Raw genomic sequence first — 13257 nt, forward strand, 5'->3', positions numbered from 1 at the left:
GCCAGCTTTCCACACTGGGGGCAGAATACATTTCCACTTGCATCAGTAAAGACTGAGGTATAAAATTCCCGTACTGCCAGAGATCAGTGTAAAGGGCCCCATACACTAACGCGGCATGTCCGACCGTCATGTCGCAGGCAATCACCCCGGCAGCCTCCCAGGCGGCAGGATCGGCCAAGATACATCGTACGCTGTCCTTTTGCATACGATGTATCTTGGGCGATCCCAGCCACGCCTGCGGGGTCGGACACGATCGTTAGTGCAGCACGGTCAATCTGGAGGATCCGATGCTCACGGGAACGCGCATCCGATCGGAAACACCTCCAAAATGCCCGATTTCATCCGATATATCGGGCCGAACGCCCGAAATCGGATGAAATCAGGCATTATCGTTCTAGTGTATGGGGCCCTTAAGAGAGAGCCAGCACGGTGCTAGCTGATAGCAGTTGCGGTGCGGACAGGACAAGCGCTCTTGTTGAGTCTTACCTGGTGTTTGGGGAGGCAATGGCACATTCATTACCAATTGCAAATGTGAGATTGCACGCAGTGAGTGCTTATCGTCAGACTGCGCAAGGCATGGGCGCGACGGGCAAAATGTGATCGTCTTACGTATGCAGCCTAATTGTAAAGAGTACGCATTTCGATTGACAGGAACTGACCGTTTGTGGGTGGTAACATGGCGTTTGTGGGGAATTGGTTGGGGAAAACGCAGGCATGTCATGGCCGTTTTCGGGGCGTGTATCTGACGTCCTCTGCGAGCGCTGCGTTCAAAAAGATGGCGCCCGGTGTGACTGCATTCTTATTGATTAGAGTATGCTGAGGTCAGTCGCAAAAGTCGATGGTGTCCTTTTTTTGTGTGTGCATTGCGAATCTGCTAATGCATCGAAGTGCGTCTTTTGGGGGTCATTCCGAGTTGTTCGCTCGCTAGCAGTTTTTAGCAGCCGTGCAAACGCTATGCCGCCTCCCACTGGGAGTGTATTTTAGCTTAGCAGAAGTGCGAACGAAAGGATCGCAGAGCGGCTATAAAAAAATATTGTGTAGTTTCAGAGTAGCTCAATACCTACTCAGCGCTTGCGATCACTTCAGACTGTCCAGTTCCTGTTTTGACGTCACAAACACGCCCTGCGTTCCCCAGCCACGCCTGCGTTTTTCCTGGCACGCCTGCGTTTTTTCGAACACTCCCTGAAAACGGTCAGCTGACACCCAGAAACGCCCACTTCCTGTCAATCACTCTGCGGCCAGCAGTGCGACTGAAAAGCTTCACTTGACCTTGTGTGAAACTTGTAATAGTACGTCGCGCGGGCGCATTGCGCCGCATGCGCAGAAGTGCCTTTTTTTGCCTCATCGCTGCACAGCGAGCGAATGCAACTAGCGATCAACTCGGAATGACCCCCTTTATCCTTTCTGGGAGGCTCTTCACATGCAAATTTTAGCAAGAGCACATTTGTGAACATCGCTATCTCGGCCTCAGTTGCGATCCATAGTGAATCGGGCCCAGTGTGTCTCAGGCAGTCAGTGAGAACTGGAACAGAGGGGGCGGGGCTCTCAAACCCAGTACTCGTGAAACCCTAACAGTGCATGTTTTCCAGATCATCCAGCTTGGCCGTACCGAATCCACCTCCGTTTCCGATGGCACTCTCCCGCAACGCCGCCCACCCGTTGCTGTCAGTCATGTTGCGGCCGCATTCTTTCGGGAGGTTACCGCAGTGGGAGAGTTCGCGCACGCGCAGGTCAACACCTGAACAGGGCCCTGAAACAATAGATCTACAGGTGGTACTAAATATTCCTGAGGACAAAGCGGTTTCAAGTACCGAGCATCGGAGAGAGATAAAGTACCAGCTCCTGACTGTCATGTTACAGGCTGTGTTTGAAAGTAGCTGGTTGGCTGGTACTTTACCTCTCTCCACTTTCTCTCTAAGGCTTAGGGGGTCATTCCGAGTTGATCGCTCGCTAGCAACTTTTGCAGCGCTGCAATCAGATAGTCGCCGCCTATAGGGGAGTGTTTTTTTTTGTTTTTTTTTGCAAGTGTGCGAACGCTTTTGCAGCCGACGGCACAAAAAAGATTTTTTGCAGTTTCAGAGTAGCTCTGGACTTACTCAGCCGCTGCGATCACTTCAGCCTGTCCGGTCCCGGAATTGACGTCAGACACCCGCCCTGAAAACGCTTGGACACGCCTGCATTTTTACAAACACTCCCTGAAAACGGTCAGTTGCCACCCACAAACGCCCTCTTCCTGTCAATCTTCTTGCGAACGGCTGTGCGAATGGATTCTTCGTTAAATCCATCGCCCAGCACCGATCCTCTTAGTACCCGTACGATGCGCCTGCGCATTGTGGTGCATAAGCATGCGCAGTTTTGCCGAGATTTAACCTGATCGCAGCGCTGCAAAAAGTTGCTAGCGAGCGATCAACTCGGAATGACCCCCTTAGTACATAGGGGGTCATTCCGACCCGTTAGCACGCTGCTGTTCATCGCTGCGATGCGAACAGGTCGGACATGCGCATGCGCGGCGCCCGCAATGCGTAAGCGCGTCATTGCCCAGCGACAGCCGTCGCCGGGCAATGACCAGAAGAAAGAATAAAGTGATCGCTAGCGCGATCGCAAGAAGATTGACAGCGGGGAGGCTTTCCGGGCGTGGAGATCCGAACGCAGGTGTGTCCAGGCGTTTGGAGGGCGGATGTCTGACGTCAATTCCGGGACCTTCATCGCTGGATCCGTCGCACAGGGTAAGTAGGTCTGGTCTTGTTCTGCACAAAACTTTTTTAGCATAGCAGGGCTGCACAAGCGATCGCACCCCTGCTAAGCTAAAATACACTCCCCCATAGGCGGCGTCAGGTTGATCGCACGAGCAGCAAAAATTGCAGTGTGCGTGACCACCATAGAGTCGTACGTTTGAGAGACACTGTCTTACAGAATTCTATACAATATAGCATATATACTGTATACGTGTATTTACTAAATCACAAAAAGTTAATAACGGATTCCCCCGGGCAACAGAAGACGGGCTCACTGCCCTGTTCCGGCGTCACTGCGCTGTTCCGGCGTCTGTCAGTACTGCCACTTGTTGCTGTAAGGAGAGATGGCGTGTGTTGCATTAGATGTCGTCTCTCATAGTAACCGCACTCCTGTTACATCTGTAATAAGGAATACGGTTATTCACAACGTTATTAGTGATAGAGATAAGGGATTCGCTGCCGCTGGGCCAGACAGCACACTTAATGCTAGCAGAGATGAACGTGTCAATTCAGTTCTTTATTCTGTTGGTACACCTGCCTCACGGTGACACCGTCACCTCTATGTATTACGGATAAGTGGGCTTCGTTACATGCATTGATGCCCGTCCTTTTGTGGGAAAGTACTGTTTGTTTTGGTTGCTATGGGCAACGGGCTGTAATATGCAATGTCTAGGCAACCTGTGGCACTCCAGCTGCTGTGCGGCTACACATCACACCCAGTTTTCCTCATAGGAAATGCTGGGATGTGTAGTTCCACAGCAGCTGTAGTGCCTAGCCCATCCTTTTCCGTTTTGTACTAGATTTTGTGTTACCTTCTCTGCTGGTATTACAGGCCGCTTGGTGGTGATACCACAGGCGAGTGGCCGATACTGTTCATCGCTGTTATTGGAGGACTGTTTGCAATGAATTGTGCAAGTTGTAGTTTCCGGCCACAGTCACTGCACACAATACTGTTGTATCAAGCAATTGCCTTTCTTTATATATCCTCCTGATTCAATATGCAGAAAGTGTTACTGGTCTCACAGAATGTGCGTATTGGCTGCAAACGCTGGTGCTAAAGTTTGGAGAGAAGCCCCCCCCCCCACCCCCCCCCCCCCCCCGTTTCTTTGGCAGCGTTTGCGAGACCACAGGGTCCTCCTGACATTATCCACCAAGACCCTGTCAGTGTGAGGTGGGAGTTTTGCTGTTCTCGTCAGCCTGGAGGTGGCTCCGTTCCATCGCACATTACCGCTCCATCCAACAGCTGATTCCATTTTGTGTTCGCACTCTCTCTGATTAGGTTTCTATTTTCCAGTGGCCAAAGTATACTCTCCCGCTTGTTACAAGTTGGAGCAGGGTTACGTTGTGTGTTCCAGAGCTTAAATTGTAGTTTCTCTGTGACAGAAGAACATATTGTTACAGATCTTTTGGCTGATGTAGGCTGACTGATTGGCTGTGCTGTTTATTTAGAGTTTCAGCACAACCTGGACGGCAAAGGGAAAGGGGAGACTACAGTTTCCGTTCTGCGCTGGTCCGATAGCGCTGGTCTTCCAGGAACGTGTTTACAGTGAGATAATAAAGCATCTTATTCTGCGCCAGACAAACTAGTTCTTATTCTACGGTTAAAACACACAGCTATTGTACCATGCAGGCCGGTTGTGGGACTACAAATCCAAGCATGCCTCTATTGCAATCCACCTACTGTGGTAGTACCACTAGACCAAGCTTCCTGTGTAAAGATGAAGGTGGCGGTGGTAGGGGGGGGCGTTGTTCCTTGCTAAATTTGTGCTGGAACTTGGTTGCACAGCTACTACGCAGACCCAGCCTGTCTTGCTTTAGACCAGCCATGTCCAAACTGCGGCCCTCCAGCTGTTGTGAAACTACATATCCCAGCATGCCCTGACACAATTTTGCTGTCAGAGAATGCTAAAGCTGTGTCAGGGCATGCTGGGATGTGTAGTTTCTCAACAGCTGGAGGGCCGCAGTTTGGACATGGCCGCTTTAGACGGTTCAGGCACAGTGTTACAGGGACAGAATAAGGCTGTTTCTTCGGGTGTATTGGGAACGTAAAGCGGCCTCGTTGTATGACGGGGGGCCATGTGTTCCCTAGGTGGGCTCCGCCATATGGCCAGCATACACGGGGCATGGCTGTTGTATTACACAGTGCTAGGCCGTCACAGGCAGAGAAGCGTAAAACGGGTCAAACCACCCGACTCTCCCTGCAGATGGGGCAGACTCTCTGCCGGTACCGGGAGGACGTAATAAGGCGGTCTGATGGCGTCGTGCCAGCTGTCGCTCACTGGGGAAGTTCTGAGCTGGGCCTATGCCGCTGAGAGAAATAATTTATTTGAGAAATTATTTTGTAGTTCCTGTAAGTAAATAACCTGTCCCCCGGGCATAAAGATCCCAATAAACATAGTTTTGTTGTTTACCTTGTTTATGAGGTATGCGGTGGCTGGAAAATATGTAGAAGTGCAGGTGGGATAATACTATGTCTTTTACAGAGGTTATAAAATAATACTTTGCACACAAGTAGTACCAAATATGAAGTGCATATTGGGTTACGCCCCAGCTTCACACCTGTCCCACCTACGGCGCACCCACAATGCACCAGGCTTTGGATTTGCCTCCGTAAAACATGGGGGAAGTGGGAGGCCTATGGTTAGACTTTTCCATTACCAAAGCCATTTTGGGCTGGGGCACTTGTATTTAATAGAGCACAAAGACCCCTGACTACGCTTTTAGTAATGAGGACAGGTCATGCTTGAGGTAACGTCACGGCACGATAGCGCCCTCGGTTTTTCCTGACCCGTGTTAGTAAATATGGATTTGCTCTTTGAGACGTCTCCTTCATCCATTTGTGATTTGTCTGCAGGGCGTTGACCGCATTGACTTGCCAGGACTGAAGAGCCTTCGCACGGCCCGGACTCTGCAAGAACGCATGGTCCTCACCATTGAGCCAGGGATCTACTTCATCGACCACGTTCTAGATCAGGCGCTGGCCAATCCCGCCCAGTCGTGCTTCATCAATAATGACGTTCTCCAACGCTTCAGGGGCTTTGGTGGGGTGAGTGACCTGGGGCGAGCAAAAAGATCTATGGGCAGCTCACATCTGCTGCTACTAAAGGAACACAGAACACAAGTTACTTGAATTTTAACTTTCACAATTCTATATGTAAAGGTCTTAGGACAGATGATATACGAGAAAAAAAGCAAGAAAAAAAAGAGAGACATTGTTTCCCCCAGCACCCTGAATGATAACAGTAACCAGATATAAATCCCACATAATATTAGAATTCAAAGATCTTGGTTACACATATTTGCGCAAATGTGTGAATAAGCCCCAAAGCCGCAGCAAGGCATCTCTGTATATTTGCGCTAGGGACCCCAAATATACAGAGATGCCTTGATGCGGCTTTGGGGCTTATTCACACATTTGCGCAAATATGTGTAACCAAGATCTCTGAATTCTAATATCATGTGGGATTTATATCTGGTTACTGTTATCATTCACGGTGTTGGGGGAAACAATGTCTCTCTTTTTTTCTTGGAGTGTTACACATTCAGGGAAGGTTTAGACAGAATTAAGCACCTACAGAATATTCTCACCGATTCCTGTTACTTTGGGTTCTGTGCTGAATTCTGTCTTACAAGTGGATCTTTGTGATATTTTTCTTCTCAGCTGCACTGTAGAACATGACAGTGTTGTTACACATGACAAACGACTTACACCCACGTTCATCACTACCCATTATATAACCCTCCAGCGTCCTGCGTACAACACTTGTCCACGTGCGGCCCTTTCCTTGTCACTTGCTGAGCGAGGCGTGCCTGCCTCAAGCCGCCTATCCGCTTATCACGCTGATAGCACCATGCTCAAGTACAATCCTTTTATGAAGTGTGACTCATTTTATGTAACGTGAATGGTCAGGGTCGATCATGCGGGGTGATTCATTAGTGGGAGAGCAGGACTATCGGGTCGCACTGATAAGATAGAAAACGCCGCCATCGGCACATTCTCTGGTGAAGTTTTGCACAGCTGGCGTCATAAACGATTCATTTAATTTAAACCTGCAAGTTAATTAGTTTGAGAAAATGTATCCTCTAGAAGTTAATAAGTTGCAGAGAGTTGGCACCATCATAGAGAATGAACGTTTTATCTTCTATAAAGTCCTGACCTCCTCCAGGTAGAGACCGCTGTACCGGAAGGGGCTCTCCGTGCCTCCGCTACAGTCCTGATTGAGGAAAATCAGTGATATGCAATAGAAGCCCTCGTACACTGGGGCAGATGTATTAAGCCTGGAGAAGGCATAAAGCAGTGATAAGTACAAGGTGACAACACCAGCCAATCAGCTCATAACTGTCAATTTACATATTGGGGCTTATTGGCTGGTGCATTATCACCTTGCACTTATCACTGCTTTATCACTGCTTTATGCCTTCTCTAGGTTAATACATCTGCCCCAGTGCTGTCCTCAGAGTAAGGCAGGGTGTAGACACTTCATGCCGCTTCCGAGTGGTGCAATCTTACCATTCAGTACACTCTAGACCTTGCAGACTCACCAGATTCTTTTCAGCAGCTCTCCAATACAGAACTGGGATATGTGTGCTCCGTCATTTTAGGTATGATGTTGACACTGAAATTATTGGCAGCTGCAGAATGTTGACATGTGAAATGCCAACATTCTACCCGGACCACGGGGGGAGGTTAGTGTTAGGCACTAGGGGGAGAGGTAAGGCCACAGGAGGAGAGGTTAGGGTTAGGCACTAGGGGGAGAGGTAAGGCCACAGGAGGAGAGGTTAGCGTTAGGCACTAGGGGGAGAGGTAAGGCCACAGGAGGAGAGGTTAGGGTTAGGCACTAGGGGGAGAGGTAAGGCCACAGGAGGGGAGGTTACTGTTAGGCACTAGGGGGAGATGTAACGCCACAGGAGGGGAGGTTACTGTTAGGCACTAGGGGGAGAGGTAAGGCCACAGGAAGGGATAGTTAGGGTTAGGCACTAGGGGAAGAGGTTAGGCTATAGGAGGGGAGGTTAGGGCTAGGCACTAGGGGAAGGGTCAGGCTATGGGGATGGGAGGTTAGGGTTAGGCACTAGTGGGAGAGGTTAGGGTACAGGAGGGGAGGTTAGTGTCAGGAACTAGGTGGAGGGTTAGGCTGCGGGAGGCGAGGTTAGGGTTAGGCACTAGGTGGAGGGTTAGGCTGCGGGAGGGGAGGTTAGGGTTAGGCACTAGGTGGAGGGTTAGGCTGCGGGAGGGGAGGTTAGGGTTAGGCACTAGGTGGAGGGTAAGGCTGCGGGAGGGGAGGTTAGGGTTAGGCACTAGGGGGAGGGGAGGTTAGGGTTAGGCACTAGGGGGAGGGTAAGGCTACAGGAGGGGAGGTTAGTGTTAGGCACTAGGTGGAGGGTAAGGCTGCGGGAGGGGAGGTTAGGGTTAGGCACTAGGGGGAGGGATAGGCTGCGGGAGGGGAGGTTAGGGTTAGGCACTAGGTGGAGTGTAAGGCTGCGGGAGGGCAGGTTAGGGTTAGGCACTACGGGGAGGGATAGGCTGCGGGAGGGGAGGTTAGGGTTAGGCACTAGGGGGAGGGTAAGGCTACAGGAGGGGAGGTTAGTGTTAGGCACTGGGGGGAGAGGTAAGGCCACAGGAAGGGATAGTTAGGGTTAGGCACTAGGGGAAGAGGTTAGGCTATAGGAGGGGAGGTTAGGGTTAGGCACTAAGTTAGTGTTAGGCCTAACACTAGGGGGAGAGGTTAGGCTATAGGAGGGGAGGTTAGTGTTAAACACTAGGGGGAGAGGTTAGGCTACCGGAGGGAGGTTAGGATTAGGCACTAGGGGGAGAGGTAAGGCCACAGGAGGGGAGGTTATTGTTAGGCACTAGGGAGAGGGTAAGGCTACAGGAGGGGAGGTTAGGGTTAGGCACTAGGGGGATGGTAAGGCTATGAGGAGGGGAGGTTAGTGTCAGGCACTAGGGGGAGAGATTAGGCTACTGGAGGGGAGGTTAGGCACTAGGGGGAGAGGTTAGGCTACTGGAGGGGAGGTTATGGTCAGGCACTAGGGGGGGAGGTTAGGTTACAGGTGGGGAGGTTAGGGTTAGGCACTAGGGGGATGTTAGGGTTAAGTTGCAGAAGGAGACGTTAGGGTTAGGCACTAGAGGGAGGTTAGGGATAGGCAGTAGGGGAAGGGTTAGGGTTAGGCTGCGGAAGGAGAGGTTAGGGTTAGGCACTAGAGGAGGTTTATGATGCGGGAGGGGCTTAGGGTTAGGCACTAGGGAGAGGTTAGGGTTAGGCTGTGGTAGGGGAGGTTAGAGTTCTGCACTACAGGCAGAGGTACTGTAGGCACTAGGGGGAGGTTAGGGTAAGTATTCGGGTGGAAGGGTTAGGATGTATGAGGAGGGGTTAGAGTTAGGCACTATGGGGAGGGTTAGGGTGCAGGAAGGGGGTTAGGGATAAGATGCAAAGGGGGGTTAAGCGCTAGTTAGAGGTTAGGGTTAGCCTGCGGAAGGGAATGTTAGAGTTAGGTACTAGTGGGAGGGCTTGGGTTAGGCTACAGGAGGGGGAGTTAGGGTTGGGCACAAGGGGAGGTGAGGGCTAGGTTATGGGAGGGGAGGTTAAGACTAGGCAGTACGGGAGGATTAGACAGGGTTAGAGTTAGGTACTAGTGGGAGGGCTTGGGTTAGGCTACGGGAGGGGAGGTTAGGGCTAGGCACTAGGGGCAGGGATAGGCAGTAGGGGGGGATTAGGGTTAGGCTACTGGAGGGGAGGTTAGGGCTAGGCACTAGGGGCAGGGATAGGCAGTAGGGGGGGATTAGGGTTAGGCACTAGGGGAGGGTTAGACAGGGTTAGAGTTAGGTACAAGTGGGAGGGCTTGGGTTAGGCTACGGGAGGGGAGGTTAGGGCTAGGCACTAGGGGCAGGGTTAGACATACTTACTGCCATAAGCGATGCAGGATCCACCACAAGTCATCCAGATGTTACCACCATACCAGAGACAGTGTGTCGACATGCTGATCAGGTTAGAATTTCCTTAGTGTTAACATGAATAACAAGCATGTCAATATTATTTTCACAAAATATACTACACCCGTATGTTGGTAAAGGGAGTGACCTATCGCCCTATTATCACCCACATCAGTGGATGTGCACAATTCTGACCTCTCATCTATTTAATAACCATACAGGCGTAATCCTGGCGACTGCGCTGCCTCCATCCCTGAAGTCGCCTGTTCCTAGTAGACATATTCTGGTGGGTATCTCTTCCCCTGCGTGTAGGCGACAGATTGTTTATAGTAATCCTAAATACTATTGTTGGCGCAGACAGACAGCAGCCTCCTGCCCTACAGTAACTTCACAACTGGTTAGAGGTGCTGGCAGGAGCTACGTTTCTGAAAGAACTATTTTGCTACCAATTAAAACATAGCTATACTAATTAATGCTAAATAATTAACCCCAGAGGGGAGCTGTGCTTTGCACGGCAGGATGCGACAGGTCTGTGCAGCAGAGCATGCCCTCAAATTAGAAATTTTGGCAGAGAACTTAGATTACATTGTTCAAAGACTTTATGAAAAGTAGAACATGTATTTATACACTGTTATAGTGTAGATTTTACTTTATTTTCCTATAAAAACAAAAAACAAAAACAAAGTTCAATAAAATGAAACACAAGCCAGTCTGCAGAAAATGCCTAATTTACCTGTGGTGTAATCACAGTGGAAGCAGCCTTGTTTTGAGCTAAGTTAATATTCATGAGTGCAGCCTATCCATTCACTAGGAACCAGTGACATCGCTGGAGTACAGCCTATCCATTCACTAGGAACCAGTGACATCACTGAGAGTGCAGCCTATCCAGTCACTGGAAACCAGTGACATCACTGAGAGTGCAGCCTATCCATTCACTGGGAACCATTGACCTCACTGAGAGTGCAGCCTATCCATTCACTAGGAGCCAGTGACATCACTGAGTGTGCTGCCTATCCAGTCACTAGGAACCAGTGACATCACTGAGAGTGCAGCCTATCCATTCACTAGGAGCCAGTGACCTCACTGAGAGTGCATTCACTAGAAATGCTCTTTCAATCAAGGGTGTCCCCATGCAGGGTTGGTGAGATAGTGACTTAAAGTCCCTTCCACCTTCTCTTGCAATACTTTTTTTTTTCTCACTTTAAACTGACGTCACTGCTCTGGGAATTGCACCGCTGCTACTCGGGACTTCCCACCTCTGATTACATTTTAACTTAATTTTTTTTTTTTAATACATCTCCAGTATTTGAGAGCAGTCGTTTAATTGGTTAAAGACCTCCTGAGATGCTGGTACCTAAAGGATGGATAGGCTGCATTGTAATGAATATTAGAGTTGCTGAGCACACATTGGGCACCTCCACTGGCTGTAGGTGACGTGGTCCACAGTCTGGTTATACATTTATGACAAAACTATCAAATACATGAACATGATAAAAGTTTTATATGATTATTTCTATCCTGTGGGAAGTAGTTAGCTTGTTGACAGTCCGAATGCTGACGAGAATTGGGACCCACGAAGTCAGACACTGTGATGTCAGAAAGTGTGGAATATCCCGTATTCTACATCTTAGAAACATACATACATAGAATTTGCCGGCAGATAAGAACCACTTGGCCCATCTAGTCTGCCCCTTTTATTATCCTTTAGGTAATCTCAACCCTTTTTGAACCTTAATTTTTTGTAAGGATATTCATATGCCTATCCCAAGCATGTTTAAATTGCTCTACAGTCTTAGCCTCTACCACCTCTGATGGGAGAGTATTCCACTTATCCACTACCCTTTATGTGAAGTAATTTTTCCTTAAATTTCCCCTGAACCTCCCCCCCCTCCAGTCTCAGTGTATGTCCTCGAGTTCTAATATTTCTCTTCCTTTGAAGAATGTTTCCCTCCTGAACTTTAAGACCCTTGATATATTTGAAAGTTTCTATCATGTCCCCCCTTTCTCTTCTCTCCTCCAAACTATACATGTTAAGATCTTTTAGCCTTTCCGGGTACGTTTTGTGATGTAGGCCATGCACCATTTTAGTTACCCTTCTTTGTACACTCTCTAATGTATTTATATCCTTCTGGAGATATGGTCTCCAGAACTGGACACAGTATTCCAGATGGGGCCGTACCAATGACCTATAAAGTGGCATTATCACTTCTTTTTTCCTGCTACTGATTCCTCTCCCTATGCAACCAAGCATCTGACTTGCCTTTCTCATTGCTTTGTTGCATTGCTTTCCTGCCTTCAAGTCACTTGAAATAGTGACTCCTAAATCCCTTTCCTCCTCAGTAGTTTCCATTATAGTACCCTTGATACTATATTTAGCCTTTGGGTTTTTTAGACCTAAGTGCATGATTTTGCATTTTTTTTGCATTAAACTGTAGTTGCCAAGTTCTTGACCATTTCTCAAGCCTACCTAGGTCATCAATCATTTGTTTTACCCCTCCCGGTGTGTCTACTCTGTTGCATATCTTTGTATCATCTGCAAAAAGGCATATCTTCCCTTCAATACCATCTGCAATGTCTTGTTCTGGAATGATGCGCCACTCTTGTTCCTCCTGTTAGAGAGTTTCAGGAGGTGGTTCAGTACCAGGCGATGCCCTTAAAGTGCCATCGGCAGAGTACTCTGTGCTCCTGCAGCCACCAACATCGCCAGTTTAATCGTGCACCTCATAAAAGTCCATAGGAAAATTAGCAATGTTGTATTACTGTAATTCTCAGGCGTGTGTGCAGCGATATACAGTATCACAGAGAATTTAGTTACCCCCTAAGTCTGAAACACTGTTAAATTGCACTTATTTAAAGCACCAGAATTCCAACAGAAGTCCCGGCTGTGACCTGACTGGGGTGGGGCCTTAATCGTGTGTTTTCTCTTTAGGTGCGCATAGAAGATGATATCGCAGTCACCGCGAAGGGCATGGAGTTGCTCACCTGCGTTCCGCGTACCGTGGAGGAGATCGAAGCTTTCATGGCTGACACCAAAGGCGGGGGCAAGACACTTACCAAGGTGGTTCTCAGCCAGCAGCTGTGAGCGCTCTTACGTGGACCCCGCGCAGCCAGCGTACTTCCTGTGCCTTATATTGATCAACCTTAATCGTTTTCTATTAAACAAATCACAAAGAGCAACAGAGCGATTCAGATCCTGCTTCCAATCATTCTGTTTCTTGTAGAGATTGAACAGTCAATAAAACTAAATACAAGTCCAGCGCTGTTCACTAAGTGGATGCAGTTTCGTTGGCGGAACATCTTGGCAAATCAACTGTGTTATTGCTTTTCAGATGCTTTAACATATCAGTTACCAAATAAATGCATTTAAACAATACAAGGAATATGAAGGGGCTCTGTTTGTTTATTGATTCAGCTAGTGTCTAATACCCAGGAGAAGGCGTAACGGAGAAATGTGTACTGGCAGATCCGCCTCTCCCACTTCGGCATCAAGGGGCTGCTCTGTATACAGTTGCGTGGTACCCTGAGGTTGGTGTGTTCTGTGCGCCCTCCAACAATGTAACCATTGTCTCTTCCCAGCATTCGCAAACTGCTACA

At 48.9% G+C, this 13257-nt stretch overlaps 1 protein-coding gene across 1 annotated transcript in view; it reads left to right on the top strand.

The window, feature by feature from the left end:
- The window catches only part of PEPD (peptidase D), a 331359-nt gene extending 318316 nt beyond the window's left edge, over window positions 1-13043 (top strand). Inside the window, exons 14-15 of the mRNA XM_063945985.1 lie at window positions 5590-5781; window positions 12593-13043. Coding sequence (XP_063802055.1) covers window positions 5590-5781; window positions 12593-12745 — 345 coding nt within the window. The 3' untranslated portion in view covers window positions 12746-13043. The remainder of the gene's footprint in view (window positions 1-5589; window positions 5782-12592) is intronic.
- The last annotated feature ends 214 nt before the right edge of the window (window positions 13044-13257 follow it).

This window comes from Pseudophryne corroboree, chromosome 11 (genome assembly GCF_028390025.1).
Source record: "Pseudophryne corroboree isolate aPseCor3 chromosome 11, aPseCor3.hap2, whole genome shotgun sequence".
NCBI classification, from domain to species: Eukaryota; Metazoa; Chordata; class Amphibia; order Anura; family Myobatrachidae; genus Pseudophryne; species Pseudophryne corroboree.